The sequence below is a fragment of the Fusarium odoratissimum genome (assembly GCF_000260195.1).
Source record: "Fusarium odoratissimum NRRL 54006 unplaced genomic scaffold supercont1.10, whole genome shotgun sequence".
NCBI classification, from domain to species: Eukaryota; Fungi; Ascomycota; class Sordariomycetes; order Hypocreales; family Nectriaceae; genus Fusarium; species Fusarium odoratissimum.
The window spans coordinates 1,019,759-1,043,690 of NW_022158696.1; the positions used below are offsets into that span (position 1 = coordinate 1,019,759).

Below are 23,932 nucleotides of genomic sequence, written 5' to 3' on the forward strand. Positions count from 1 at the left end.
TTCTTCTTCTTCTTCTTCTTCTTCTTCTTCTTCTTCTTCTTCTTCTTCTTCTTCTTCTTCTTCTTCTTCTTCTTCTTCTTCTTCTTCTTCTTCTTTTTTAATAAAAAAAAGACCATTAAAAATCAACAAATCCTTTTTGCAGTTATATGAGGCAGCTGCATTTCCTTCAGTGACTGTGATAGACGACCAAAACGTCTTGTCTTCTCAAATCCATCGAGGCCTTCAAGTCTCAAAACAACAAAAATGGCCATCTCATTCATTAGCCTTAGGAAGGATATCAAGTCTTCTATGCGACACGTACGAGATACCAGTCTGGGGCATCATTCTGATTGGTGCGCTGTCGTTTATCCCACCTCTGACTCAACTGAGGAAGGTGCTGAAGCTCGCGCTGCCCCTCCATACCCACTCTTGCCACTGTCGCTTGCAAGACCCCGCGGTGCCTCAACTTGACAAAGAAACAAAGTCGAAATTGCACAACATGGCGGACCTCAACCCTCCCAAAACCGCCGTTCAGGACCAGGATATCAATCCTTGGTCAGTCGAGGGAGCTCAGGGCGAGAATGGTGAAGTTGCCGCCATCGACTACGACGCCATCTGCTCGTACGTGCTACCCCATCAGACCTGACCATGATGTGACTAACAGTTTGGAAACAGGAAGTGGAATACCTCAAAGATCGACCATGCACTTCTCGAGCGATTCGAACAGGTGACTGGCAAGAAGCCTCATCGCTGGTTACGACGCGGCCTCTTTTTCAGCCACCGCGACTTCGACAAGATCCTAACAAAGTACGAGCACGGCGAGCCCTTCTTCCTCTACACTGGTCGAGGACCTAGTACTGGCAGTCTTCACCTTGGTCACACGATTCCTCTCGAGTTCACAAAGTGGTTGCAGGATGTCTTTGACGTGCCATTGGTTTTCATGTTGACGGATGACGAGAAGGCTCTATTCAAGGACAGCTTGTCATTCGAGGACACCCACAAATACGCTCTGGAGAACGCCAAAGATATCATTGCCCTTGGCTTTGATGAAAAGAAGACCTTCATTTACAGTGATCTTGAGTACCTGGGCCATCACTTCCTCATGAACGCCTATGAGTTTTCCAAGCTGGTAACTTTCAACCAGGTCCGTGGAGCCTTTGGCTTCGACGGGAGGTGCGTCAAATCGTCCACGTATCTACCTACCACAGCACTAACTGGATACAGCGCCAACATCGGCAAGATCTTCTTTCCAGCAGTGCAATGTAGCGCTGCTTTCGCTACATCGTACCCCGAGATCTGGTCTGACGACCCTTCTCCCGTTCGTACCAAGGCACTGGGCAAGATCCAGTGCCTCATCCCCATGGGCATCGACCAAGACCCCTATTTCCGGCTCATCCGCGACAACGCCCACAGGATGAAGAACCCATCGCCGAAGCCTGCTTTGATCCATTCTAAGTTTCTCACCGCGCTACAGGGTGCCGGTGGCAAGATGTCGTCTTCAAACCCCAACTCAGCCATTTTCATGACCGATACAGCGAAGCAGATTAAGGTAAGGCTGCATGCCATACGATTGAGGTGCAGAAGCTAAATTTATCTACTATAGAACAAGATCAATAAGTTTGCTTTCAGTGGTGGCCGCGAGACGCTCGAAGAGCATCGTGAGAAGGGGGGAAACCCCGACGTAGATGTGGCCTACATCTACCTTACTTATTTCGAGGATGACGACGAGAAGCTACAAAAGATTTACGACGACTACAAGAGCGGCGCTCTTCTCACTGGAGAGTTGAAGAAGATGGCAATTGAGGCCCTGCAGTCTGTTGTAGAGACCTTTCAAGACCGAAGAAAGGCCGTCACCGACGAGGTCCTCAAGTCGTACATGAAGCCTCGAAGACTTCAGTGGGGTGGAAACCCAAACCCCAAGCCTAAAGAGTCCAAGCCAAAGGGGGAAAAGAAGAAAGAGAATGACGAGAAGGAGACCGAGTTGCCTGACCGTACTGCGGAGAAGTCGGCCTAGACATTGTGCCCAGGGCAGGTGATTCTCCGTTGTAGAAGAAAGCAAGATAGCATGGTTTATGAATAAAATTAGAGTTGCGTCTCTCTGTGTATGTACCAAGTTATTTCTTTTTGCTGTGAAAATTCTTGTTGATCATTTCTTCATGAAGGTATTCCCGGTGTAAGTCATCTACCGAACCCTGTTCATGAGATGCCTCCCCCGGACCCACCCACTCCGGGTTGGAAATTATCATTCGGCCTCGGCTCTTGAAAGTCTCGGAATCTCGACGTCAACGACAAGCGCTTCTTATTTGCCACTACTCTCCCGATTCGATTTGTAGTCTTTTGCCGACTTCACAACATCACTCTGCTACATTCCCATCGCCCGACAAAACTCTCTCGGAAAAGGCCACTATGACCTCTCTCATTTCGCGCACTATGCGCCCAGCCGCCCTACGCCGCATTGTCTCCATCCCCGTTAGACCACTCACCACAACAGTCTCACGGCGATCTGACAATGTCTCGTCCTCGGAGCTCAAGGTGGGCGAACTTCAGGGTGCCAAGTTCAGAGTCGAACCTCTACGCCGGGTGGGTGAGGATGACGCTACCAAGCGGGCTCGCCTCGTCTGTACGTTTTCAACTGTTAGTTGATCAAAAGGACTACTGCTCATTCCATTCAATAGACCAGTCGCGAAAACGAGGTACCTTGGAGTCTGATCTTCTTCTTTCCACCTTCGCAGCCGCCCATCTCCCCACGTTGTCCCCCGAACTTCTCGACCAGTATGACTTACTCCTCGACGAGAACGACTGGGATATTTACTACTGGGCGACGCAAAAGGAGCAACTGTCCACGACGAACCCTTCGTCCGCCCAGTCACCATCTACCACTGACATCGACGCAAAGCCTGAGAGCGATCAGATTACCCGGCATCCTCCTTCGGGCGAATGGGCGCAGACTGTGGGCAATTTCAAGCCCGCCTACAGACCCGTGCCTGCGCGCTGGAAGGACAGCGAGATCCTTGAGAAGTTGAGGGCCCATGTGAGAAGCCGGAGTGTTGACGGTGGCGAGGGTGGTGGTATGGGTTTCATGCCTCCCCTTGAGCCCCCTGAGGTCAAGAACTAGAATTTAAATGGGACGCTCAAGAAGAAGTTGTGGAGAATTGTATTCAATAAATATCACGCAAAGTCGTTGTACTATACGTCTAGCATCATGTATTATCACGGCCATGGGGCCTAGAGTTTTAAATCTCAAGATACGACCTCCATGTCGCTTGGAGGAGCACTGAATACACCTAGGGAACGAAATATGGAGTGTGTGAATTCGAGTGAATTTTCCACCCGCTGAACCACGCACGTGTGGTATCTCCTCTGCATACTGGCAACTGATAAAACACGTATAACCAACCCTTCCAGACTCCTCATGCCTCCAACCTGATTCGCAAACTCCGTGGGATATCGCCTCATGACCTCAGCCCCAGAACAAATGCAAAAAAGAAGAAAGAAACCACCAAACAAGAATAAAAAACGGCGCAACAATTACCTGAGGGCCATGACAAGAAAGCAACAGGAATGAAGAAGCGGGCTCAGAAGAAGAAGAAGGGGGCGCATAATCTTGTCTTGTCTTGTCTTGTCTCGTCTCGTCGTCAATGTCATAGGCTGAAGGAAAGGGGGGTCATGAATAAAAACAGAGGGTATCAAGCCCGTTCGTTCCAAATCCAAGGTTTCGCACCTTCACCCGCCTCCTTCAGGCAGAATGTTCCCTAGACTCCTCAGAACTTCAATAACCGGCATGTCCCTTGTTCCCGCACTCGCCTTCTCTCGCTCCTCACGTTGTCGAAGACGAAGGGCGCTCACACTGAGTACCTTGTCCGCTTCTTTGCCCGCGACCACAACCCGCTGCTCGAGCTTGTGAACATTATCGGCAAGTTCGTCAATCTGAAACTCGAGTGATGACTGGATACTGCGTAATCTTGATTCTGTCTGTGACCGAACAGCATCGAACGATGCTTTGTCATCTGCAAGGAAGCCTCTGATTTTGCCTTCATCTGAGTCTAAAAGATCAAAATCGGGCAGAATAATAGGTCCGATCTCATCTTCGGGGAAAAGAGGTGGTTGTTCCGGCGGAGGTTTTCGTATTGCTTGCCACGCTCTCTTCTCATCTTGTAATCTATGAACGAGGTTAGTCTGGAGTCCAGTCAGTTGCCCGAACAGATATACCTCTTAATGTTGATTTCAAGCTGAGCCAATTTCTCGTCCAACTCCATGTTTCTAGGATTGGGCTTCAGCACAACAGGAGCTTTAGGGGCATCGTCCTCTCGACTAAACCAGTCCGAGAATTCGGATCTGGCCGCAAAGTCTTTCAATAGTTGATCCTGAATGGCACGAGCTATTTATAGTCAGTATTCAAGCACGACATGCATTATCTGAAAATGGTACTCACCACCGAGAATGGCGTTAGAATTCGGTGTGCCATGAGGAGGCTTCCCTGACAGCGCGCGCTCGCCACACCATGTTAACAATTGTTTCATACGTCGAGGTTCTGTCAAGCCTTCGGCTTCAATGTGTTTATAGAAATCCGCGGGGTTGACCTCTCGATGAGGTATTGCTGTATGTCCACTCTCGATCAAAGAGCTCGCCCTTCTTCCACGATTACCAAGGCTGCTCCGCCTGTTGGAATTGCCCCCTTTCTTTCGCATCTCTTTGTTCCGGTTAATAATGGGTGTGTCGCTCATAGGCAGGGCGATCGTGGCAGACTGCGCAGGCAGTTCGCGTTGCGGCGACTTGTCCCAGTCCGGGGGCGGTCGAGTAGACTTTGCACGGGTCCCCCGTTTCTTGGATGCTCCATTGACACGGGGAGCTGGTGCCGGTTCAGGTACTACCTCTGGTTGGGGCCCGGGATCGGGTTCTCGTGCTGACGCTGACGCTGACGCTGCCGCTGCTTGAGGAACGACTTCATCCTGGGAATCCCCCGACCTTCGTGTGCTCCTCCTAGTCGATGGTCTTTTAGGGACATTAATTTGTCGCCCTTCCGACGCGTCAACACTCGCTTTTCGTCTACTACTCTTCCTTGTCGCAGGTTTCGTCGTAGCGTTCATTTCGTTCTCTGCAGGCGCCTCCTCCGCAATGGTTCCATTTGTTGTCGGCACCTTAGCAGCGCGTTGTTTCGGAGGTCGTCCCTTGGCATTTTTCTTCACCGGCTCCGCCTTTGGCTCTGGCTCTGATTCTGGTTTTGATTCATCTGACTTATCCGTCTTAGGTCGTTTCGATTTTCGAACAAATGCGAAATCATCGTCATGCTCATAATCTGTCGCCGCCGCTGCATTTTGGCGGTCAGCGGGTCGTCTCTTATGGATGCCATCGCCTTCGTCATCAATCGACTTACCAGCGAGACGCTTGCTCAATCGTCGTCCGTGCTCGTTGCTCATGCTAATTACTTGAAGCGGCCGCCGAGTCGTCACCAGAGTCGTCATGGGTGGCGCATTCGGGACCGTCGACGATGCGATTTTTATATTCTGGGGTCGTGATGCTGGGGAGTTGTCGGTGCGGTGCGGCACTGATGGAGGTGCTGAAACTGTCGCGCAGGGTCAAAGAGGCGCGTCGCGTCGCGATTCACGTGTACTGGCTGCTGAAAAACGCTGTTTAAAAGGCTCAGGTGCTATCGCAATGTAATTCGTGACGGCTTGATCAGTTTATGGCTTCATAGATGGTGATGGGTGGTTCGCGACGTGGGTGTGACTGTTTAATCGCATCGCCTTGTTTACATGAGAGATGATTTGGTTGTTCAACGCTAAACCCAATTGGACTGCTGCCAGACCCCACCTTGAAATCCTCTTACACAGAGGTTTACCATGAGCTAGTGGAGCAAATTCAAATAACGTCAATGCCGACTCGAACAGCTTGGTACGACGGCAATGAATTATCAAGCTGGCTCTACGTTCCAAATCTGGATGAATAAACATGTCAAAAATGACCGTGCCGCCACTAAAAGCATCTTCAATAAAAGTCTCCACAACTTAATTAGCTTCTAGAAACTAATTAAGTGATGCTCCTACCTACGCGTAAAGCAAATACTATCAAATCACCGGTGAAACGACATCATAGTATATACTTTTCGTGTTTCATAGTTCAACTATCGTTCATTTCAATCGTAGCTTGTGTTGCTTGCAGCTACGTATAAAATCACAAAACCAAAACACCAAAGAATTTGATCTCCAGGGAGCCGAATTCCCCAAAACGCCCTCCACCCAAGTTGGCAAAAAGGTCAACCTGGCCAAACACCTTTTTGAACTGCGCGTTCCGTGTACCTTGCTGGGAAATACTTTACGTACAAGTTAAAAGTTGTAACGGCGCTGCCTCTAGTAAGAAACGCTCAAGAGAGAGCGGCCTTCTCGCGCAAAACAAGAGCGTCGAGTGATCTCCAAGTGAAGCTCGACAAACTCCTGGTCTCAGACATCGCCTCCGTCTGGATGCTATGTTGCCTCCGATCAAATGTTGTACAGCTCAAATGTGAAATGAAGTTGTGAGCCGATAGGCTTCCGGTGGAATAAACCTAAACCTTGTATATGCATATAATAAATAATTACCTCGGTGAGGTCGAATGGTGTCGTGATTGAGGAAAGAAAGGGTCGTCAAGTCCATGCATTATGTGGTTCAATGGAGAAGCGTGGTTAAGTTGCTCAACCTTGACGAACTGTCCTAACTGGGGCTGTAACTCGTTCTATGAGAAACGCCGCTGGACACCCTGGCCTGCCATAACTTGCTGGTTTGGCATAGGTGCTGCCATGCCATAAGGGTTAATCTGAGGGTTGAAAGGCTCAACAACCTGGGACAAAAAAGCACCGTGTATTCCCTGCTGCTGAGTAACTGGGCAGTCCTTGTGGGCAAGAAGAAGCGTCTTCAAATTGACGACTTCTTCTCTGAGTTGTGTTATCTGCGCCGTCAAGGCGTCGTTCTCAGTACTGAACATTTCGACCTTGGTCTGTAAGTTGGCCAACCATTGCTTCTTTCTCTGGCGGCATTTAAGAGCAGCGACACTGTAGAACAATTAGTGGCAACGAATAATAAATGATACTGTCAAATACATACCGGTTGCGTTCAAGGAAGTTCTTGCGTTTCTCCTCGTCAGTCATCTTAGACTTGGAACCACCATCTTCATACTTCATCTTGGATTCGTCATCAGACATATCCATATCCATAGGCATGGAATTGTTGGCCTTGGACTTCTTATTAGCAGGAGCCTTTGCGGGAGGCTCATCCGCCTTCCTGCGGCCGTTCGTTGCGGGGGGGTTCTTTTTGCCCCGGCCACGGGTATTAGGTCGTGCCTGTTCACTCTCATCCGACATCATGCTTCCTTCGCTCATGCCACGAGCTGAGCCAATAGAGCCGCCGTTAATACTGGACATTTGAGGTGAAGTATTCATATTCTGAGGCGCGACAGGGGCAGGATGAGCGTGACCAGGTGCACCTGACGTCACAGCGAATTGGTTCGCGTTTTGAGCTCCGTTTCGACCCTGGGCCAGCATAAAAAGGCCGTTTGCAGCGTCGTTATCGTGAGGGTCGAAGGGCCCGGACGCGGGCTTCGCTTCGGACTTATTGTTTGAAGCACCGTTGGGCATTTCTTGGGGTTGGGAAGTGACAGAAGGCTGTTGGGGTTGCTGTGCTTGGGAAGTTTGCTGGGCTTGAGGACGTGGAGCAGCGCCGTTTTGATCACGTTTGGCCGCAGCACTCATCGCAGTGCGATGGAAATCGAGAGTGCTCGGTGTTGCTCCGCCGCTAGCAAGCTGAGCGAAGAGTGCTTGGGAGTTAGGACTGGGGGCAGGGAACATAGAACCACTGCCACCTGGTGTCAAACCCGTCCTCAAGGAGGATTCGTTAGGAGTAGGAAATCCGCCACGAAGATGATGTGTATCGCCAAAATAATCATTAGCCGGACCAGAAAGCATTGCCGGACTCAAAGGGCCGGTACGTAAAGAGCCTCCTCCCCAATTGAATGGTGTCGCGTTGCTACCAGGCAGAAGAGAGGACGGTGATGTCAATGCAGCAACTGAAGGTAACTTTGTTCCCCCTGGTGTCTCTGGAGCGCCCCCAAAGGACTGCTCGAATGGATTGGGCTCCAGACTGAGAGATCCGCCGGCCTGAACCGCGAAGTAGTCGGGGGTGTTGCCTTGTTGTTGACCAGGTCGAGGAGGAGGGGCAAGAGGTTTGGCTTGTTCGGCATTGGCAACCTCTAATTTCACGGGAGGATCGGCTGCCTTCGTGTCGGTCGTGGTTTCTGCGACAAGGCAAGATGTAAGCAAGCGTTACAGTCAATCAAAGGAAGGGGCCTTGGTTTGACGATGACGGAGGACAAGAGACGGAGAATGAAAGCGATGACGGAAGTGGACGGAGATGAGGATAGAGAGGGATGCTCGATGCCAATGACAAGCATACGTCATGCAACAGGATAGGGTAAGGCAGAAGACATGTAGGTGTAAAGTCGACGATGTGATAAACAAGAGGGGAAATTCAAGAACATACCAGGCCGAGCAGGAGAGCTGTTGGATTGCTTGGGGGACTTCGACTCACCTCCAGCAGAGGCTTCAGTTGTAGTCCCCATGATGACGATGATGTATTATATCTGGGGCTGGCGGCAAGGTTGAACAGTGCTGGCTGGATTGGAAGTGTGGGGTGGGTGGCAGCAGAGCAGCAAAGATGGAGGAAGACGAAAAAGTCAAATGAGGTCAGAGGCGAAGAAGAACAGAATAGCAGCGCGGCAGCCCGTCTGAGACTCTACTATAGGACGGCACGGTTTTAAGAGTTGGACCAGGGGCGATGGCCGCTTTTCGACAAGTCAATAGCGCAGACAGCGCACAGCATACGCTCTGAAACCTCTTCAACCAAGGGAATGCGTCCTAAAAGCTCGAGCGTGGATGTGAAAGGGATATTTGCTTATACTCGACACTCAACGTCAACGAGACAGAAGCGGGAGTGAAGAGGCGCGCGCGTGTCTCTTCTGTGGACAGAGACAGACGATGTACTAAGCGAAAGATTGGTTAAGAAAGGGGATAAGGATAAACAGGCGCGAAAGGCGTTCGTGGTGGAGTTGAGGCTCGTGCCTATCGAAGCAAAACACACACAAAAAAAAGGATACGATAGATTTGCGCCGTGTTTCGAGGAGCGACAAAGCGGGCGTTGCTTTGCTTGCGGGATTGCGTCGATGGACGAGGATTGTGAAAGGATTAGATTGAGAAAAGACGTCAGAGATGACGTTGTGGGCAGCGAGGAAAAGAAGGCGCAGAAAAAAAAGACGGCGGCGGCTGGGCTCCTGAAAGCAACTCAAGAAGGCCTGGGGGGCGAAAAAATAAGGGAAAGGACTTGAGTGAGGGGGACACTAGGCCGGCTGACAAAACCGACAGGCACTGGCCTCGCACCTGGATACTGGATACACCCTAGGCGTCCTAGCTTCCACACTGTAGGCACTGTATTTGATTGCATCGTTCGATCCTCCCCTCCAAAAATGTCCGGGGAACCAACCAGACGAGTGCGTTTTGGGCGAATCACTTTAGTTGAGTTGCAAGGGGGACAGGGGGGGCAACGTTTCACTGATTAGAAACGCAGCATTGAATCTGTAAACAGAAGTGCCATAGAAAGAACCCAGAATAAAAGAAAATCGATCGTGATGGCCGAGCATCATCCCACGAATCGGTGATTACAGCTTAATGTCGCCGAGCTCTCCCCGCGTCATGTGGTTAAGCCATAAGTTATAATGGTATTCTACAGGTAAATCGTCTTTGTTACTCCTCATGGCTTGGAAATGCCGGCGAAACAATCTTTCTAATAGACTCAATGGTGGAAGTCGTAATAAATTACATACTTTTTCCAAGGATGGGTCCAAATCATGAAATGAGATAACCAGCTTCCAACACTGTGCGAACGCAAGACGCGCTAGCATTTTCTCTGTCTCCACACCCCATTTCCAGCAGGAACCAGTAAAGCAAGTGGACACTTGGGACCGGAGCATCACCGTCATTCCCACCTCATTCAATCCAATTGGCGCATCCTTCTGTGATGACGCAAGGAGTGGCCTCGTCAAGCTCATCTTGACAACAGCAATAATTCCTTCACCACCCTCAATCTTGGAAATCTCGCGACTGGATCTGTTTTCAGTTCCCTGACTAAACCCGAATACTGTCTCAATCTTGATTGAGATTTTAGATTTGTTAGATTTAAACTGAGATTGGATACCAAGAGCCAAGCTTGAGGCCCCATGCTGCTGGTTGAAAAGCTCCGTGCTCTTGGAAATCTGTGTTCCAGTCTGGGGGCACGCTCCCGCCCCTTGTCTGGTCTTCATTCTGTAAACCAAGGTTCCAAAGTCACGTTTCTGTATCAGACTCTTTGCTCTTGGCTGGTACTGACCCCACGAGTCTCTCTCATTTCTGCAACATTCTACCTTTTGAGTACTTCAAAACCCCTCACGGCTTTCCTGGATTTATAAGTCGGAGGCGTCGTTGAGGGATCGACGTTGGTTGCAACACACCCCCTGAACTCTACAACACACACCTAACTCGCGAAGAGGACCTGGCGGACCTGTTGACGGGTTGTTGCGAGCCTCTTCTGATCAGACGGGCTCTTGTTCATGTCCTTGTCTATCTCAATCAGCACCCAGCTTACGAGACCACTGTCTTTCACCCGCTCTGAAGCCCCTTTCTTTGCCAGGGGCGAATTCGCAAGAAGGAACTTGGACATTCAGATTGACACACTGAAGCTTTCGCCAGGCGATGGTCCACCTTAGAAATCAAGGCTGCACGCTAATGGCATGACCCCCTGGACTGGGTTGGGTCCTCAGTCCACTCTGGCCATTCACAAGCAATATCGCATTGTGTTCGCGCACGACTGTGTGTTGTCCTGTGAAATCGTCTTTGTCCAGTGGTATTCTCGCATCACGTCAAACTCTGATGGCGTTCGAGGTTTTCGGGGAGATGCATGGTGTGCCTTCGGCATTTTTGTGAGGGGTACGTGAGCACTTGGCTGGTGATAGGCTTCAACGAGACAAGAGCAGGCGTGATAACAAATCCCATCATGCAAGACCTGGCGTACGGAGGGGAAGGAAGATACACTGTGTCACCCTGAAGTCAGACACGCTCGAGGACAAAACACTGTGTCAGGAACTCGTACAGCAGTTATTCAGGCGCCATATGACTTGTCCATGACGTCAGCTCTTCTGGCCATTCACAATTAAGACATGGGAGTTATCAGATACTCAACGGCTTCGCTCCTATCAGTGTTAGTTGAATTTACGCACGCATCAAAGTCAACAAATCTTTAAAGGCAAAACAACAGGCACTGGACATCTGCTTCGTCAACAAGCCGCAGCACTCGCTTACTTCTATAGACTTTCTCCACGGTCTTATTTGACAACAGGAGATATTTTTGTCTGTTCCCTACTCACCCGCAGTTAGACCAACATGTTGAACATATGAAGGAATGCTTCGTAAGCCTCCGTTGCCGTTCAGTTTCACTTGAACTTCCTCCCATCCTGTTCAAGATTGGTTGTTCTAAGACCTGGGTTTCGTTGAAGCCTGGCGCCCGGGTACTACCTTGCATTTCTCGACGTCCATTTCCAAGCTTTTCCACAGTCCCCAACACTAGAGCTCCAGTCGCCTCCATAAGCTAGCACTGGCGCCGATGCGCCTGCCGGGGTCAGAGAAACGCCGGATCAGAACAGCGTGTACTTGCTTCTCGTTCTCTAGTAGCCTGCGATACTTATGGAGGCAACGAACATACAGACTTGGTTTATCCATATACAATGGGAATACCCTCATGCCTTCCATGCAATTCATCGGCCCATGCAAGGGCCAGGGAAAGACCTGCAAGTGTTGAGCCATGACGCAAATGCAGCCTGGATGAGTTCACTCAAATGTGAATTGCAGATAGCCAAGACAGGCCCGTCACTTCGGAAACTTGAATTTGAGCCAGTAATTGATATCCATGTATCTCAAAATGGATCTGTAGCTCCAACCAGAATTCCGGTAAAGGTTGAGGTTGGAAACTCCAGGTACGCAGCAGAGCCGCTTCCACAACTCTAATTCGATGCCCCATGTCCTTAGCATGACGTTTAAGTGGACTCGGCCGAGCCAAGCGCCAACCATTTCAGTAACACAACAGCATCTCCTGCTTTGCCAACTCTCAAGGTCTTCGTCTTAGATCAATATAGCTTCGCGAATTGTCATTTCCCTAATAATTCTACAACTACGAGCTAGATGGCCATGGAACAAATGTTCCGTCGTCATGCTCTGCCCCGTCAGACCGTCAGGGTACTGAGTCTACTGACCGCCCTTAGAGTATTCCGTCTCACAAAGCGATCGACAATTTGGTGATAATCGAGATCCGGATGGACTGTTGAGATATGATCGAGATTGGGCCTTACATTCAATGTTGGAGGTTGTCTCCTATTTGCCAAGCCTCAACTGGCTCTGCAATACGTAGGTATGTTGCTTAACATACATACGTCCATATATAGTAACTTTGCTGTGATTCTGACGTATAGCGGCCGTCACGATAGATCCCAGCGGCGGGAATCTTCGATATAGATCTGCTGCCCTAGGGTGACTCGGGGTTTTTTTAATTACCTACCTTAGCTTGATCTAATACCTTGGACCTTGGACTAGATACCTACCTACCTATAGTACCTAAGGTATACTATGAGGTTGGTTACCCTATATGATGGCATTCCAATCTGAATTTGCGACCATAAGAGGCAGGAGACAAAATAGCTGCTATGTCATTGATTGGCTTCAATGGTTTAATTTCTCGCCCGTAGTTTGGTTGTGCTTTCCTAGGCATCTTCAGAAGAAGTGAGATGCGAAAGACATCCTCTTGCATACTATGTGGATTGCAATATAGCATAGAGTTCCGGGACACAGGTGTAAAGACCGATTAACATAGGGAACAGCGCTCACTACAACACTGGCCTACCAAATACAAAGCTAATTATTTAATTTGCATTTTAACTAGTAGGTACGGGTCGTCACAATGTATCTGCAGTTGGATCTGCATATTTAGTAACAGGCATAGAACATATTGCCGAGACGGTTATGACATGTTCTCTGTCCTTCTTGAAACATTAGTAGATCTTCAGCGGTAGGGCTGAGGGACGCCACGTCTTTATTCTCGTGTTATTTCCTACCACAATTCACAACAGCTGTCCATTAGTCAACTCAACCGTAACCATCAAATCGCTGAGTCCTCCAAATGACAACATCGTCAGGTCCTGCCACAGCTGGGCAGTATTCATACCCATGCCGAGCCCAAGACAACACATTCGTCATCAACATCCACATAACCATTAAACAACCGGAAAATAGACACTGGTGCCAGCGGATTTTCGAAGAATCCATGAAGCTAGAGGGATGCACTGACAGTCTCCTATTATCAGGGGCCCATGAGGCATCATTGCTGCCAACAACCCCGTAAAGCACGAGCTGCCACATAGTTTCGACCTGGTCATGAGAACACATCGCAGCAAGGTTGTATCTTCAGAGTAGACACAATATCGCGATCAGAAACGTTTATTCCCAGTCTCCATGGCAGCTTTGACTGATTCATTTCATCCGAGTAATGGACACCTAACACAACAAAGTATGTCCGACTTATAGCCCTTCCGCAGCATGATACAGACCGACAACTTGAAATCCTTTGTTGCACTCGAGAAAATGTGAAAATAAATTAGCTACCAGCATATGGGAATATCTCCCAATGGACCCAATCCCAATGCCTAAATGGATCTCTATGATCTGAAGATACCCGATCTCACAACATCTTAACCATTTCAAGCATGTCACGAAAACCTTCGCTGCGTGGTCAAGGTGACTAGTATTAACGATTGCGACCGCACGCCTAATTGGGCATTTTCGTGGGTGCATGGATTAATTACTTCCAACGGCCAACCTCTGACGAAATCGCTTCCCACATCACCCCTTTTTTACTACCTCGTTTCGTCCGTTAAATGCCGTTCACCAACTATACGCATTAAAATCGCAGAAGAGACTGTCTTCCAGGACAGGTCCATGCCATAAATGGTGTTTACCACCCGTCGTTGCCACCAGTGTTCTGGTTGCCGTAGCCATCACCACCTCCCACGGCATCAGCGTTGGACCATCCACCGTCCCCGTCACCGTCACCAGCAACGCCGAAGCCGTCAGCCTCATCGACAGGAGGGACCTTGCATCGAATTTTGGTGTGGCCGTACTCCTGACAGTTGGAGCATTGAACCTTGCTCCCTGGACACTGGTCAGTCACGATTACGACAATAGGCAGCGCAAGTAACTCACAATCCTTCGGCTCAGGACACTCCCTGCTGAAGTGTCCTTGCTTCTCACAGTTGCGGCAAGTCACAGTGGACATGTCTCGAGGCTGGTCACAGTCTTTCGAGATATGGCCCTCCTGACCACAGTTGCGGCAAGCGCGGCTGCCACCGCCTTGAGGACAATCTTTGGCAAAGTGACCCACTACAACAGTTAGAATAATCCCAGTGCAAACGTATCAGATAAACTCACTCTCGTTGCACTTGCGGCATTCGACATTGGCAGGGTTAGGGGGCTCCTCACAGTCAGCGGCCCGGTGACCAGATTTACTAGTGCTGTCAGTTCACAGTTCCAGATTCTTTGTTCAAAGCTTACCCGCAATTCTTGCAAGCATTCTTGTCCACACGTGGCTCAGGACCTAATGGATTAGTATCATGTTCAGTTGACGGACTACCAATAGGTTGACTCACAGTCTCTGACCCGATGGCCATCCGCACCGCAGTTGAAGCAGGAGATCTTGACCGCATCACTGCGTTCCGTCTTCTCCTGAGTACAAAACTTGGAGATATGTCCAAGCTCCTTGCAGTTCAGGCAAAGAGGAACACCTCGATCCACGACTTCGCCAGCGTCGTCCAGACGAGAGAGAAGCTCATCGCGGCTCTTGGGCCATCCTTCAAGCTCGCGAGGACGATCTGCCTGCTCGACAAAGCGATAAGAAATGGTGTATTTCTTGTCGATATGGCCCTGGAGATCCATGTTGGTGAAAACTTGGATGAGAGATCGCTCAGTAGGAATGAGCCAGAGACCAATGCCTTGGTCGATCAAAGCTTCCTGGAGCTGGCGATAGGTAATGTCGCCATCCACTGCCTTGATGTACTCCTCAACAGCCTCCTTGGCGTCGTCGACGTCTCGCTCAATGGCGGCCTGTTTGATTTTGTTCCAGGCGTCATCGGCGCTGACATCAGCGACGTGGTCGCGGTTAATCTTGCGAGGCTTTTCGCAATTCTTGCGCATGTGGCCTGAACATATGAGCCTAGAGCATCACGAAGAAATTGATGAAACTGACCTTCATCACCACAGTTTTCGCAGATCATGGGAGGCTTATCGGGACACTCCTTGATCATATGACCGGGCTGCTTACAGAAGCGGCAGGTCATCTCCTGAGGGTTGGGACACTCGGCACGGCGGTGACTGAACCTGTTAGATGATGTTGTTCCCCGGAAAGTTGGTTCTTACCCAGTCTCGCCACAGCCGAAACACTTCTCATTACCCGTGGGCTGTTCGCCTACAAAGCCATCGCCATTGTCAAAATCATCGTTACCGAAGCCGGCGTTGTCGGCGGATGTGTTTCTATGAAGGTCAATATATCGGGTTCCAGAAAAACACAATTGAGAGCACATACTCAGCTTGGCCACTGTTGGTCCAGTTCTCTTGCTCAAATGTGTTCGGATGGGCCGAACCACCCTGATCGTTGTTCCAGTCCGACATGATGGAAGTAGATCGTCAACTCGAGTCTAAACGCGATTGTTACTATATGTGAGCAGAGATGAAATGAATGTTTAGTAACAACAAATGCAGAAGGGAACGAAGTAATAAAGGCTCCCTAATTTCTGAGAGGGAGAAAATAACTTTGGAAACGGATGCCAACAGCAAGCAGCTGAAAACATGTCCCGAGATGAGAAGCAGAACGCGGAAAAGTAGCCGACGAGTACTGTGAAACGTGAAATAGCCACAAAGCCAAGCAGCAGAACTTCTCACGACGGTTCCGATGACAGGGAATTTTGATGGATGGAAACATATGAGATGAGATAGAAAGCTGAGCTTATACGTACCTTGAGGATTGAGTATTGTCTGACTACCAACGGAAGTGTCGACCAGCAAAGACAACAGCAAGTTGTTTCCCAGCACGAGGGCACTCAGAGTTGAAAAGAGGAGAAAGAAAACAGAGCCTTCTCTCAGAGATATCTCTCAAAGCCAAGCGCAAGGATCCTGTGCCTTCTTATGCGGATGAGAGATGTTGAGGAATGCAAATGCGGTTGAGGAAGGAAGAAGAAGAGAACCTAGTGGGAGGAGGGAAAAAAGAGCAGGATGGAAGAAGGCAGTGAATCACTGTTGCCTGGGGCAAGCACTTATCAAAAACACATGCGTTCGTTTATTCCATGATCCGATGAATCAAGAAGGAGAAATAAAATGTGCCGGCCACTGACAGCTGCAAGCACTGGCAATCACTTGGCTGCAGTAAAGGCACCGAAGCACCGGAATATTGCAGACCTTGATATAGACTATAGATAGGAGAGGAGCAGGAGGAAGAGCATGCGATGACAATAATATGAAAAATGGTCTCTTGTCAATATAATATTACCTATCTAGGTACCTAGTAGTTAGATCCTACTCAGCAATGCCTGCCACTTATATGGTTTATACCGAGTGAGAGTAAGAGAATATACCGGTGACGGAAAATACAAATCGACTGATACTACTAAGAGAAAGTTGAGCTACTCTTCTTCTTGCTGCTATAATATGAAATCAAAGGTTAGAAATCAAGACATTGTCACACCTAGATTGCGTAACACGAGATCAAATCAAGTTGTTTATTCAACCAATGACCCGTCACGAACGACTTAGGTATTATACGGGGTTGAAAAATATAACTGAGAACGCTTTGAGTACAAAAGATCAGGTGAGATTTGAGTTGTATCAAAATTGTTGTGCAACACCAGAAACTTGCCTTTTCTGCGAAACACCAGCCAGTCACTGTGAGCCTCACAATTACGAAGGGGGATAACCTCATAAGCACTCCAACGTTTAATACCCCAGAAAAAAGACTCTCCACAATTCCACATGAAATGGGAGGCTACGAAGGCCGCAGGCCACAAGCTGAGGGCCGGGATCGCGGCTCCCACGCCCGTGTCATCCGCTCACGAGATTGAGCCCAGGAGCAGAGTGACAACCTATGGCAATGGCGCATATCAAAACCAAACAGCAATCGTACTGTTCGGGATTGGTCCGACATCGCCCACCGCCCGTTCCCGACCCGTACTGTAATATCTACGGTAGGTGGTTCCGAGCCGTCATCTCCCCCCACCCTTGGCTCGGATTACCAATGATCATATGTCAGCTACCCATTGCTCAGGTACCTAGAATTGAAGTGTGGAAGAAAAGAAGAGCTCGAAACCAAACAGGGGCGAGAAAGGCCGAGTCGTATGGTTTGACAGGTAACTCGTAGCCATCAAAGACTACAAATTTCTTGCATCTCCGGGAAATGCAAACGGAAACACCAAACACCAATTCTTAGAGGTTACTTCGTTATCAACTTATCAGCTACAACTGATTGTGACTGCATGATTGCAAAGCCATCCCCAATATGATGGGCTTTTAATTCGGCAGAACTACTCGGCGTCTCCGCAGTCGGAATAAGGGCCCCTTCGAAGAAGCCAAAAGCCCCCCGCCGTGGAAAAGCAGAAAAATGACCCCGCAACCCTGATATCAGATGCAGTACCGTTCATCTGATAGTCAGGCCACACGGTACAGTCCCTCGTATACTAGGGCATATTGCACAGTTCATGCTGGCCGTGCACGGTACTGCCGTTCTTTGACTAATCCAGGACACCAGCGACCGCCGAGTCAAAAAGTCTGGGTCTAACATCACCTTAGAGATCTTAAAAACGTCCTGTCCCTCATCTCTCTCTACTCTCTTGTTCCCTCCTCCTTATTGCTTTTGCCTTTCTGCTGTGTATTCATTCGCCATGGCGCCCGCGACCCTCATGATCGATCCCAGTGACGACTTCGTCATGCCTGTCACAAAGTCTGTCCAATCTACCTCGCCACCCAAGCGAACCCTTCTTCTGGCGCCTCCTTCTCTTGCTTCCAATTCCGACGCCCTCACATCCGTCCTCGCCGATTATGATCGCTCCGTCACCGATCTCCAGATGCTTGACCGTCTCTCCTTAGGATTGGTCACACTACCTCCTTCCACCTACGATCTTGTCTTGGTCCTATCCGATGCCTCTTCTATGCTGGGCGAATCCCTCGCTTTGATGAACCGAACTGTCCTTGGTCCTGTCGCCGAGTCCCTCAAGCCTAGCGGTCGCCTACAGTCTCAAGATGGCAACAGCCTGGAGGAGTCCACTTTGTCAAAGGAAGCGGTTTTGGCCGGGTTGATATCATCGCGGGGTGGCTTTGAGAAACCCGACTACGGCGAGAATGACGGAGCCATTACTCTGAAGTTTGGCAAGAAGAAATCCCAGCCCGCTCCTCTCGCCGATGGCTCTGTTCCTCTAAATCTGAAGAGGAAGCCCGCTGAGGCGAAATCGAAACCAGTCGTCCCCGCCGGCGTCGGCTTCATCGATCTTGAGGACGACCTTGACGACGACGACCTAATTGATGAGGATACTCTCATGACTGAAGCGGATCTCGCGAGACCCATCAATATCCGTAGGTAACCCCTGCAAGTGCTTCCGTAGTCGAATACGATCCTGACAACATACTAGCTGCCGAATGTCAACCCAAGGCTGGCAAACGTCGTCGGGCCTGCAAGGACTGCACCTGTGGTTTGGCCGAACGTCTTGCTGCCGAAGACGCCGACAAACGCGCAACCGCCGACAAGAAACTTGAGAGCATTAAGCTGGCAACAGACGACCTGGCCGAGATCGACTTCACCGTGCAAGGTAAGGTCGGCTCATGCGGCAACTGTTCCCTTGGCGACGCTTTCCGTTGTGACGGATGCCCTTATATTGGCCTTCCTCCCTTCAAGCCAGGCGAAGAAGTTCGCCTGCTCAATAACGATGTGCAACTCTAAACTTTGACTTATACAATCTTTCTCTCTTCATGGACAACGACGGCGCAGCACTGCAGGCGTAAATACAAGCTTTACTTGATAGGTGGATTGTTTGCTTTGGAACATGGAACACGATACACAGGCTGCAAGTCACAAGGATCTCGGGGCAAGGTTTCACGGAGGGCTCTGATCTAGATACGGAGTTTGTCGGCGTAGGATTACCAACTTAGATGATGACAAAAATTGACTTGATTCGCGATAATGAATATAAGGAAAACGCCAGACCTCCCAATTGTGACACAACCAACCACTTTATGCAAAAGAACCAGGGCGCCAGCTAAATTATACAACCAGAAGAATCTTGTCCAGGTAGAAACGAGGCCCATCCATGACCGCTGGTTTTCCATTATTCGGCGTACTTGGTGACAAACTTTTCGCTACTGTCATGATTCGCTGGAAACCTAGCACTGTTGCTAGTTCCCGGTGTTGTTACATGCAAATCGTCTAGTTCGCTTTCATCAAAAGCCGCCGACTCAAGATCACCAGGCTGTGACTTGGCTCGATGGCCGTTGGGTCGGCTGGAAAGATCGTGATCAGCCAAAGCAGAATAGGCAGCGCCCCTGCGACGTTCACGCCAGATCCAGTATCCCCAGACGATGACACCAATGACGACGATGACCAGGACAATTTCGCCAGACTTGTAGTATGCTGCCCACTTAGCCTCATCCAGCTGCTTTTGGTGTTCCTCGTCAGCGGTCTTGGTACTGTTCTTAGCATCGCCAACACTGGTCTTTGGCCCCTTCTCGCCATCGATGCGACTGTCAGCAGGGTCGCCACCAACTCTGCTGATATCAACGCCCATGAAGCGGTCCAGCATATCTCGGCTTCGTCGTGGAAGGTCGAAAGGGACCATGTGGGAAGAGTTATAGACAAGAACATATGTTAAGTTCCGGGCCTCTTGCCAGAAACCAGCTGCCTCGTCCTCAAAAGTCCAGTCACGCCGAGGAGCCCAGTTACCGGGTGTTACTTCGAAACCCTTCCCACCGTTCCACTCCATCTTGCTAATCATGTTTTCGGTTCCAATGTGATTGCAAATGAGATCTTCGGCTCCGGAGAAGAGCATGATGGGGACTTCCTTAAGGAGAGCGGGCAAGAGATCAACCGAGGGTTTAGACTTCCTTGCGTTGAAGGCGCCTCCAACAGCACCGTTACACTCGGTCCAACCGACAGATTTCTTAATGCCATCGACGTGAAGGGCTTTCGTAACCTCGGGCTTTCTCAAGTAAGGAGTTAGGTGCACCAGATCCGGAGGCCAGTTCATGCCACAGCTGGGGTATGAATCTTTCAGTCGCACATCGTACATGTTAACGCATGCATTATCGCCGTCACCGTTCTTGGTTAGCCTGAGCATGTTTGACAAGATAGCTTCGCATTCGCCGTAATCCACATGACCAACATCCGAGGCCATCATTCTCTCACAATTGCGCAGATCGCCTTGCAGTTGCTTGTGCTCGTCGGAGTCCTTCTTGATCAGACCCTTCTGAATGGCATATGTAATGTAAGCGGGATACTGCTCGATTGGGTCGATCCAGCCATTGCCGATCAACAGCCCTTTCAGGCTCCATGCGGCTGTAGGATTCTTCATATTGCGATCGAGAATAGCCCTAGCGATGTAGGGGATATGCTGTCCGGCGTAAGACTCGCCTGCAATGTATATCTGCGTTGTTCTTAGCAAATTGAAATGCCCATAAGGAAGAGGTTGCTCACATCGTCGCGATCATACTGGGGAAAGAGAGCGAACCACTTCTCAAGGAATTTGACAAATTGATCCGCCATTTCCTTAAGTTCGTGTATATAGTTATTGGTGTCGACCGAGCTGAAGCCGGTGCCTACAGGGTTATCGACAAACAGCAGGTTGGCGAATTCGTTCCACGAGCCATTGTTGTAGACCAAATGGTCTTGATCCTTGAGCCGATAGGGGCCAATTTCCATCATGGAGCCATCTTCTGAACTGCAGCCTGGTCCACCATTGATCCAAATAACAGTCCGTTGTCTATCGGCGATGTGTTGGTTTTCAAAATGCCAAAAGAACAAGTTCCCATGCGTATCTGGGGTGACTTCGATATGACTAAAAAGCACGCGGATGCGTCAGTAAGCCTGGAGCACAGGGAGGAAACGGTTTGTCTAACCCAGCATGCATCTTGACATCGGGCCCATCAGTGGGCAAGCCCGGAAGATCGCGAACATAGTAGTCGGCAGCTGCAGCTTTTGTTGTGGTCGCATCGTTTACAGCGACGGCTAAAGCTGGTGCGAGGCAGAAGGAGACAAGGGCGGCCCATCGTCTCGGGGACGGAATCATGGATTTGAGAACCATGATGAAGTTGCGGACGAAGGACGCCGCGGGTAATGTTAAAAGAACACAGAAAGTAAGGGTGAGTACTTATATGACAATGGACTGTGAAGATTAAACAGACAAAGAATTGGAGGTCCTCCTTGTCGACGACATGGAAAGCAATCAGAGTTGCTGTTGGAATGAAGGTGCCTTGCTTGATAAAGGGACAATCCAATACTTGGGACCTAGTCCAGGAGAGATGAGGTGGCCCCTCGGGACCCCGGGACGGGTTCTAGTGGGGGCGATGCTGTAGCTTCCGTACTGTCGCTGGTCGCAGCTGTGGCTTGGCGCTTTAATTCTGGTTGCAGTGGATGAGGTAGGGAGGTAATTCCTCCAGACAAGGGTCCACTGGGCATTTGCCTCTAATTTGGGCTACCTATCCGTACTTTGGAGTCCATAGGTACCACGCATTTTCTTTTTCTTCTTCTTCTTCTTTTTATTTTACTCCGACGTAATCAATAATACATAGCCTTTACTTTCTTTATGTCGGTGCGTGTTGGCGGGCGTGTTCATGTTTGTCTTTTTAGTATCGTGACGCTGTTGACTTTGCTCCTACTGGTAGTCAATAAGAAACAGCTTCGTGAAGTCGGTCACAATAGCACCAACAAAGTGGCAAGGGCACCAGTAAACGGGATTCATTATCAATGTATCAACTACATGACCTCCAATGATCAATCACCACTGGCTTGCTCTGCTGTTTTTATTTTCCGACATTCTTTTACGTTTATGATCAAGTTCAAATCAATAAGAAGTATTGATATTCAATATTGGAAAGGCGAGAGGAATGAAATAAAAACCTTGGTGCATCTACTGACGATCACTATTGCTTCAGGCTACCTATGAACTAACTTCCAAGCTAGACAGTTCGATAAGGTAGGTATGGAGTTTCAAAACCCTCTCTAACTAAACCAATCAGAGTCTCCACCACATTCACTTTTGTAAAGTCTCATATTCAAGGTGCAACTGAATTTCTATCAATATCAGAAGACATCGATCAATAGCCCAGTCCTTCAGTATTTACCACCATTACTTGCCTAGTGTACGCGCCACTGACCTTTACTCAGCGTTGCCCCTCGCCAGAGAACAAAGAAGAAATGGCAGCCTCTGGGAAGACTTTTATTGTCGAGCATCTCGACCCAGAGCTAGGCCCTTGGTCCGAACTCGAATATCTGGCCATTGCACGCGAGACACAAGCGACTCATGGTTCTTTCATCCTCTCCAGTTTGCCTTCTACGTTCCAGGTTCCAACAGACCTGGCCAGTAACCCCGCCTTCACTGCTGAGCAGCGTGGTGTTGAGGAGCTCTACGCCGCCAACAAGTCGCGAGTTTGCCTGCTAGATCCATCAGCCGCCTTGGATCTCTCTCCTGAGGATGGTGAGAACTTTGATGCCTTCTTGTTTGGAGGTATCCTTGGTACGTAAAAAGCATGAGGAACGGCCGACGTACTGTTACTGACGTTTCATGTTTGTGTGATAGGCGATGATCCTCCTCGAGGTTTGTGACTCTCACAAAATATTTTTTTTTGAAATACATTTTAACCGGAGATCTTAGACCGTACTTCAGAGCTTCGAAAGAAGGGCTTTGAAGGTCGCAGACTTGGCCCCAAGCAGATGACAACAGATACGGCCGTCCGGGTTACTCGTATTGTTGTTCAAGACAAGGGTTCGTTATCCGCCTATTAGGCCCCTGCAGCTCGGAAGCTCATGATAACCACCAGTGCCACTTGATCAGGTGCCCTACCTGGACTTCCCTGAGCTCAAATTCAACGAACACGAGAGTACCGAGATGCCCTTCCGATATGTACAGGGTGAAGACGGCAAGCCTATCATGCCCAAGGTTTGTGAATCCGTTCAGCCATGCTCACCAGAACCTAACAGTCTACTCTAGGGCATGGTCGAGTTGATCCAAAAAGATGCCGATAAGGCCGTGGATGACCTCTTCTAAACAAATCAAAATAAACCATGTTATCCACTGTCTGAATCCAGTTGCTGGGTACAAGACGGACTATTCTTTGCCATCGCCAGGGGCTACCTAAACATCGCTTCAATAAGTGTGATTCTTCATAACAACGCAGTTGGACTGTCAACTAAAGTCTTATGTAATGAATTGTTAGCCAGATAACTATGTTTACATGCGGATGAAGATAGCAATAGAAACTCAATTTCTAGTCTATGAACCACGTACATTACTTTTGGACAGTCTTGAGCTTTGGTTCGCAGTTCACAATCACCTAATAATCCCAGGTTCTTCTAGCTCCTGCCTACTACCTACCTATTTAGTTCTCAAATACATAATAGCCCATCAGTTCTTTACTCGCTTCCAAAAGTGCCTATATGCAGCAAACGTCTTTATATGAGTGATGTCTTTACCCATAGCAGCCTATTTGGCAAAATGAACAAATGAAGAACAAATAAAGCACAAAACAATTTGGTGGAACTGCCAGGTTTTATGACAAGGGTTGATGTATGGCGTAGAGTTCCTTCTGAACCGTTCTCAGGCTCTGCTCGGTTC

The 23,932-nt window shown here is 49.2% G+C and overlaps 8 protein-coding genes across 16 annotated transcripts; 4 read left to right on the forward strand and 4 right to left on the reverse strand.

Annotated features, from left to right (window-relative positions):
• Positions 1 to 381: 381 nt before the first annotated feature.
• Positions 382 to 2,092, forward strand: FOIG_07259 (tryptophanyl-tRNA synthetase). The gene is made up of 4 exons (XM_031206727.1): positions 382 to 600; positions 655 to 1,152; positions 1,204 to 1,528; positions 1,583 to 2,092. The coding sequence occupies exons 1-4, from the start codon at positions 479 to 481 to the stop codon at positions 1,991 to 1,993; spliced, it is 1,356 nt and encodes a 451-aa protein (XP_031063846.1). The 5' UTR covers positions 382 to 478; the 3' UTR covers positions 1,994 to 2,092.
• Positions 2,093 to 2,223: 131 nt separating this feature from the next.
• On the forward strand, positions 2,224 to 3,870 carry FOIG_07260 (uncharacterized protein). Its single transcript, XM_031206728.1, has 2 exons — positions 2,224 to 2,599; positions 2,655 to 3,870. Exons 1-2 carry the CDS (start codon positions 2,386 to 2,388, stop codon positions 3,092 to 3,094), a joined length of 654 nt encoding a protein of 217 aa, XP_031063847.1. The 5' UTR covers positions 2,224 to 2,385; the 3' UTR covers positions 3,095 to 3,870.
• On the reverse strand, positions 3,124 to 5,739 carry FOIG_07261 (uncharacterized protein). Its single transcript, XM_031206729.1, has 4 exons — positions 5,354 to 5,739; positions 4,412 to 5,287; positions 4,189 to 4,357; positions 3,124 to 4,138 (listed from the first exon to the last, which is right to left on the reverse strand). The coding sequence occupies exons 1-4, from the start codon at positions 5,439 to 5,441 to the stop codon at positions 3,703 to 3,705; spliced, it is 1,569 nt and encodes a 522-aa protein (XP_031063848.1). The 5' UTR covers positions 5,442 to 5,739; the 3' UTR covers positions 3,124 to 3,702.
• Positions 5,740 to 5,930: 191 nt separating this feature from the next.
• FOIG_07262 (uncharacterized protein) lies at positions 5,931 to 9,430 on the reverse strand. Of its 3 annotated transcripts, none has more exons than XM_031206730.1 (3): positions 8,488 to 9,430; positions 7,057 to 8,242; positions 5,931 to 7,004 (listed from the first exon to the last, which is right to left on the reverse strand). In XM_031206730.1, the coding sequence occupies exons 1-3, from the start codon at positions 8,564 to 8,566 to the stop codon at positions 6,689 to 6,691; spliced, it is 1,581 nt and encodes a 526-aa protein (XP_031063849.1). In that variant the 5' UTR covers positions 8,567 to 9,430; the 3' UTR covers positions 5,931 to 6,688. The 3 variants fall into 3 exon arrangements, with proteins under 3 accessions (XP_031063849.1, XP_031063850.1, XP_031063851.1); XM_031206731.1 differs by having other exon boundaries at positions 8,536 to 9,340; XM_031206732.1 differs by having other exon boundaries at positions 7,057 to 9,430.
• A 4,215-nt stretch (positions 9,431 to 13,645) lies between these two features.
• On the reverse strand, positions 13,646 to 16,392 carry FOIG_07263 (uncharacterized protein). 3 transcript variants are annotated; one of them, XM_031206733.1, is made up of 9 exons: positions 16,085 to 16,392; positions 15,655 to 15,766; positions 15,489 to 15,602; positions 15,319 to 15,443; positions 14,723 to 15,271; positions 14,628 to 14,670; positions 14,505 to 14,581; positions 14,280 to 14,456; positions 13,646 to 14,228 (listed from the first exon to the last, which is right to left on the reverse strand). In XM_031206733.1, the coding sequence occupies exons 2-9, from the start codon at positions 15,738 to 15,740 to the stop codon at positions 14,032 to 14,034; spliced, it is 1,368 nt and encodes a 455-aa protein (XP_031063852.1). In that variant the 5' UTR covers positions 15,741 to 15,766; positions 16,085 to 16,392; the 3' UTR covers positions 13,646 to 14,031. The 3 variants fall into 3 exon arrangements, with proteins under 3 accessions (XP_031063852.1, XP_031063854.1, XP_031063853.1); XM_031206735.1 differs by having other exon boundaries at positions 14,280 to 14,581; XM_031206734.1 differs by lacking the exons at positions 15,655 to 15,766; positions 16,085 to 16,392 and having other exon boundaries at positions 15,319 to 15,621.
• Positions 16,393 to 17,529: 1,137 nt separating this feature from the next.
• On the forward strand, positions 17,530 to 19,619 carry FOIG_07264 (Fe-S cluster assembly protein DRE2). Its single transcript, XM_031206736.1, has 2 exons — positions 17,530 to 18,686; positions 18,743 to 19,619. The coding sequence occupies exons 1-2, from the start codon at positions 17,999 to 18,001 to the stop codon at positions 19,048 to 19,050; spliced, it is 996 nt and encodes a 331-aa protein (XP_031063855.1). The 5' UTR covers positions 17,530 to 17,998; the 3' UTR covers positions 19,051 to 19,619.
• Positions 17,720 to 21,597, reverse strand: FOIG_07265 (carboxypeptidase D). The gene is made up of 3 exons (XM_031206737.1): positions 21,219 to 21,597; positions 20,797 to 21,157; positions 17,720 to 20,746 (listed from the first exon to the last, which is right to left on the reverse strand). The coding sequence occupies exons 1-3, from the start codon at positions 21,401 to 21,403 to the stop codon at positions 19,436 to 19,438; spliced, it is 1,857 nt and encodes a 618-aa protein (XP_031063856.1). The 5' UTR covers positions 21,404 to 21,597; the 3' UTR covers positions 17,720 to 19,435.
• A 478-nt stretch (positions 21,598 to 22,075) lies between these two features.
• FOIG_07266 (carboxypeptidase D) lies at positions 22,076 to 23,737 on the forward strand (the record flags this gene model as incomplete). 5 transcript variants are annotated; one of them, XM_031206739.1, is made up of 7 exons in its annotated part: positions 22,076 to 22,196; positions 22,254 to 22,434; positions 22,486 to 22,834; positions 22,898 to 22,915; positions 22,973 to 23,083; positions 23,139 to 23,257; positions 23,309 to 23,737. In XM_031206739.1, the coding sequence occupies 5 exons, from the start codon at positions 22,516 to 22,518 to the stop codon at positions 23,363 to 23,365; spliced, it is 624 nt and encodes a 207-aa protein (XP_031063858.1). In that variant the 3' UTR covers positions 23,366 to 23,737. The 5 variants fall into 5 exon arrangements, with proteins under 5 accessions (XP_031063858.1, XP_031063857.1, XP_031063861.1 ...); XM_031206738.1 differs by having other exon boundaries at positions 22,254 to 22,834; XM_031206742.1 differs by having other exon boundaries at positions 22,973 to 23,257.
• Between the last annotated feature and the right edge of the window lie 195 nt (positions 23,738 to 23,932).

What these genes read in the sequence shown, in the direction of transcription:
- FOIG_07264 (XM_031206736.1), top strand. Translation starts at nt 17,999, where the DNA reads ATGGCGCCCGCGACCCTCATGATCGATCCCAGTGACGACTTCGTCATG. An exon ending in CGCGAGACCCATCAATATCC is followed by an intron (nt 18,687 to 18,742) that starts GTAGGTAACCCC and finishes ACAACATACTAG; the next exon opens with CTGCCGAATGTCAACCCAAG.
- FOIG_07265 (XM_031206737.1), bottom strand. Translation starts at nt 21,403, where the DNA reads ATGGTTCTCAAATCCATGATTCCGTCCCCGAGACGATGGGCCGCCCTT. An exon ending in GATGTCAAGATGCATGCTGG is followed by an intron (nt 21,158 to 21,218) that starts GTTAGACAAACC and finishes CGTGCTTTTTAG; the next exon opens with TCATATCGAAGTCACCCCAG. An exon ending in CCCAGTATGATCGCGACGAT is followed by an intron (nt 20,747 to 20,796) that starts GTGAGCAACCTC and finishes AGAACAACGCAG; the next exon opens with ATATACATTGCAGGCGAGTC.
- FOIG_07261 (XM_031206729.1), bottom strand. Translation starts at nt 5,441, where the DNA reads ATGACGACTCTGGTGACGACTCGGCGGCCGCTTCAAGTAATTAGCATG. An exon ending in ATTGAGCAAGCGTCTCGCTG is followed by an intron (nt 5,288 to 5,353) that starts GTAAGTCGATTG and finishes GCCAAAATGCAG; the next exon opens with CGGCGGCGACAGATTATGAG. An exon ending in TTCTAACGCCATTCTCGGTG is followed by an intron (nt 4,358 to 4,411) that starts GTGAGTACCATT and finishes GACTATAAATAG; the next exon opens with CTCGTGCCATTCAGGATCAA.
- FOIG_07259 (XM_031206727.1), top strand. Translation starts at nt 479, where the DNA reads ATGGCGGACCTCAACCCTCCCAAAACCGCCGTTCAGGACCAGGATATC. An exon ending in GACTACGACGCCATCTGCTC is followed by an intron (nt 601 to 654) that starts GTACGTGCTACC and finishes GTTTGGAAACAG; the next exon opens with GAAGTGGAATACCTCAAAGA. An exon ending in ATACAGCGAAGCAGATTAAG is followed by an intron (nt 1,529 to 1,582) that starts GTAAGGCTGCAT and finishes TATCTACTATAG; the next exon opens with AACAAGATCAATAAGTTTGC.
- FOIG_07263 (XM_031206733.1), bottom strand. Translation starts at nt 15,740, where the DNA reads ATGTCGGACTGGAACAACGATCAGGGTGGTTCGGCCCATCCGAACACA. An exon ending in TTCGGCTGTGGCGAGACTGG is followed by an intron (nt 15,444 to 15,488) that starts GTAAGAACCAAC and finishes TAACAGGTTCAG; the next exon opens with TCACCGCCGTGCCGAGTGTC. An exon ending in GTGTCCTGAGCCGAAGGATT is followed by an intron (nt 14,229 to 14,279) that starts GTGAGTTACTTG and finishes ACCAGTGTCCAG; the next exon opens with GGAGCAAGGTTCAATGCTCC.
- FOIG_07262 (XM_031206730.1), bottom strand. Translation starts at nt 8,566, where the DNA reads ATGGGGACTACAACTGAAGCCTCTGCTGGAGGTGAGTCGAAGTCCCCC. An exon ending in CAGCTCTCCTGCTCGGCCTG is followed by an intron (nt 8,243 to 8,487) that starts GTATGTTCTTGA and finishes GCCTTGTCGCAG; the next exon opens with AAACCACGACCGACACGAAG. An exon ending in AACTTCCTTGAACGCAACCG is followed by an intron (nt 7,005 to 7,056) that starts GTATGTATTTGA and finishes ATTGTTCTACAG; the next exon opens with TGTCGCTGCTCTTAAATGCC.
- FOIG_07260 (XM_031206728.1), top strand. Translation starts at nt 2,386, where the DNA reads ATGACCTCTCTCATTTCGCGCACTATGCGCCCAGCCGCCCTACGCCGC. An exon ending in CAAGCGGGCTCGCCTCGTCT is followed by an intron (nt 2,600 to 2,654) that starts GTACGTTTTCAA and finishes TCCATTCAATAG; the next exon opens with ACCAGTCGCGAAAACGAGGT.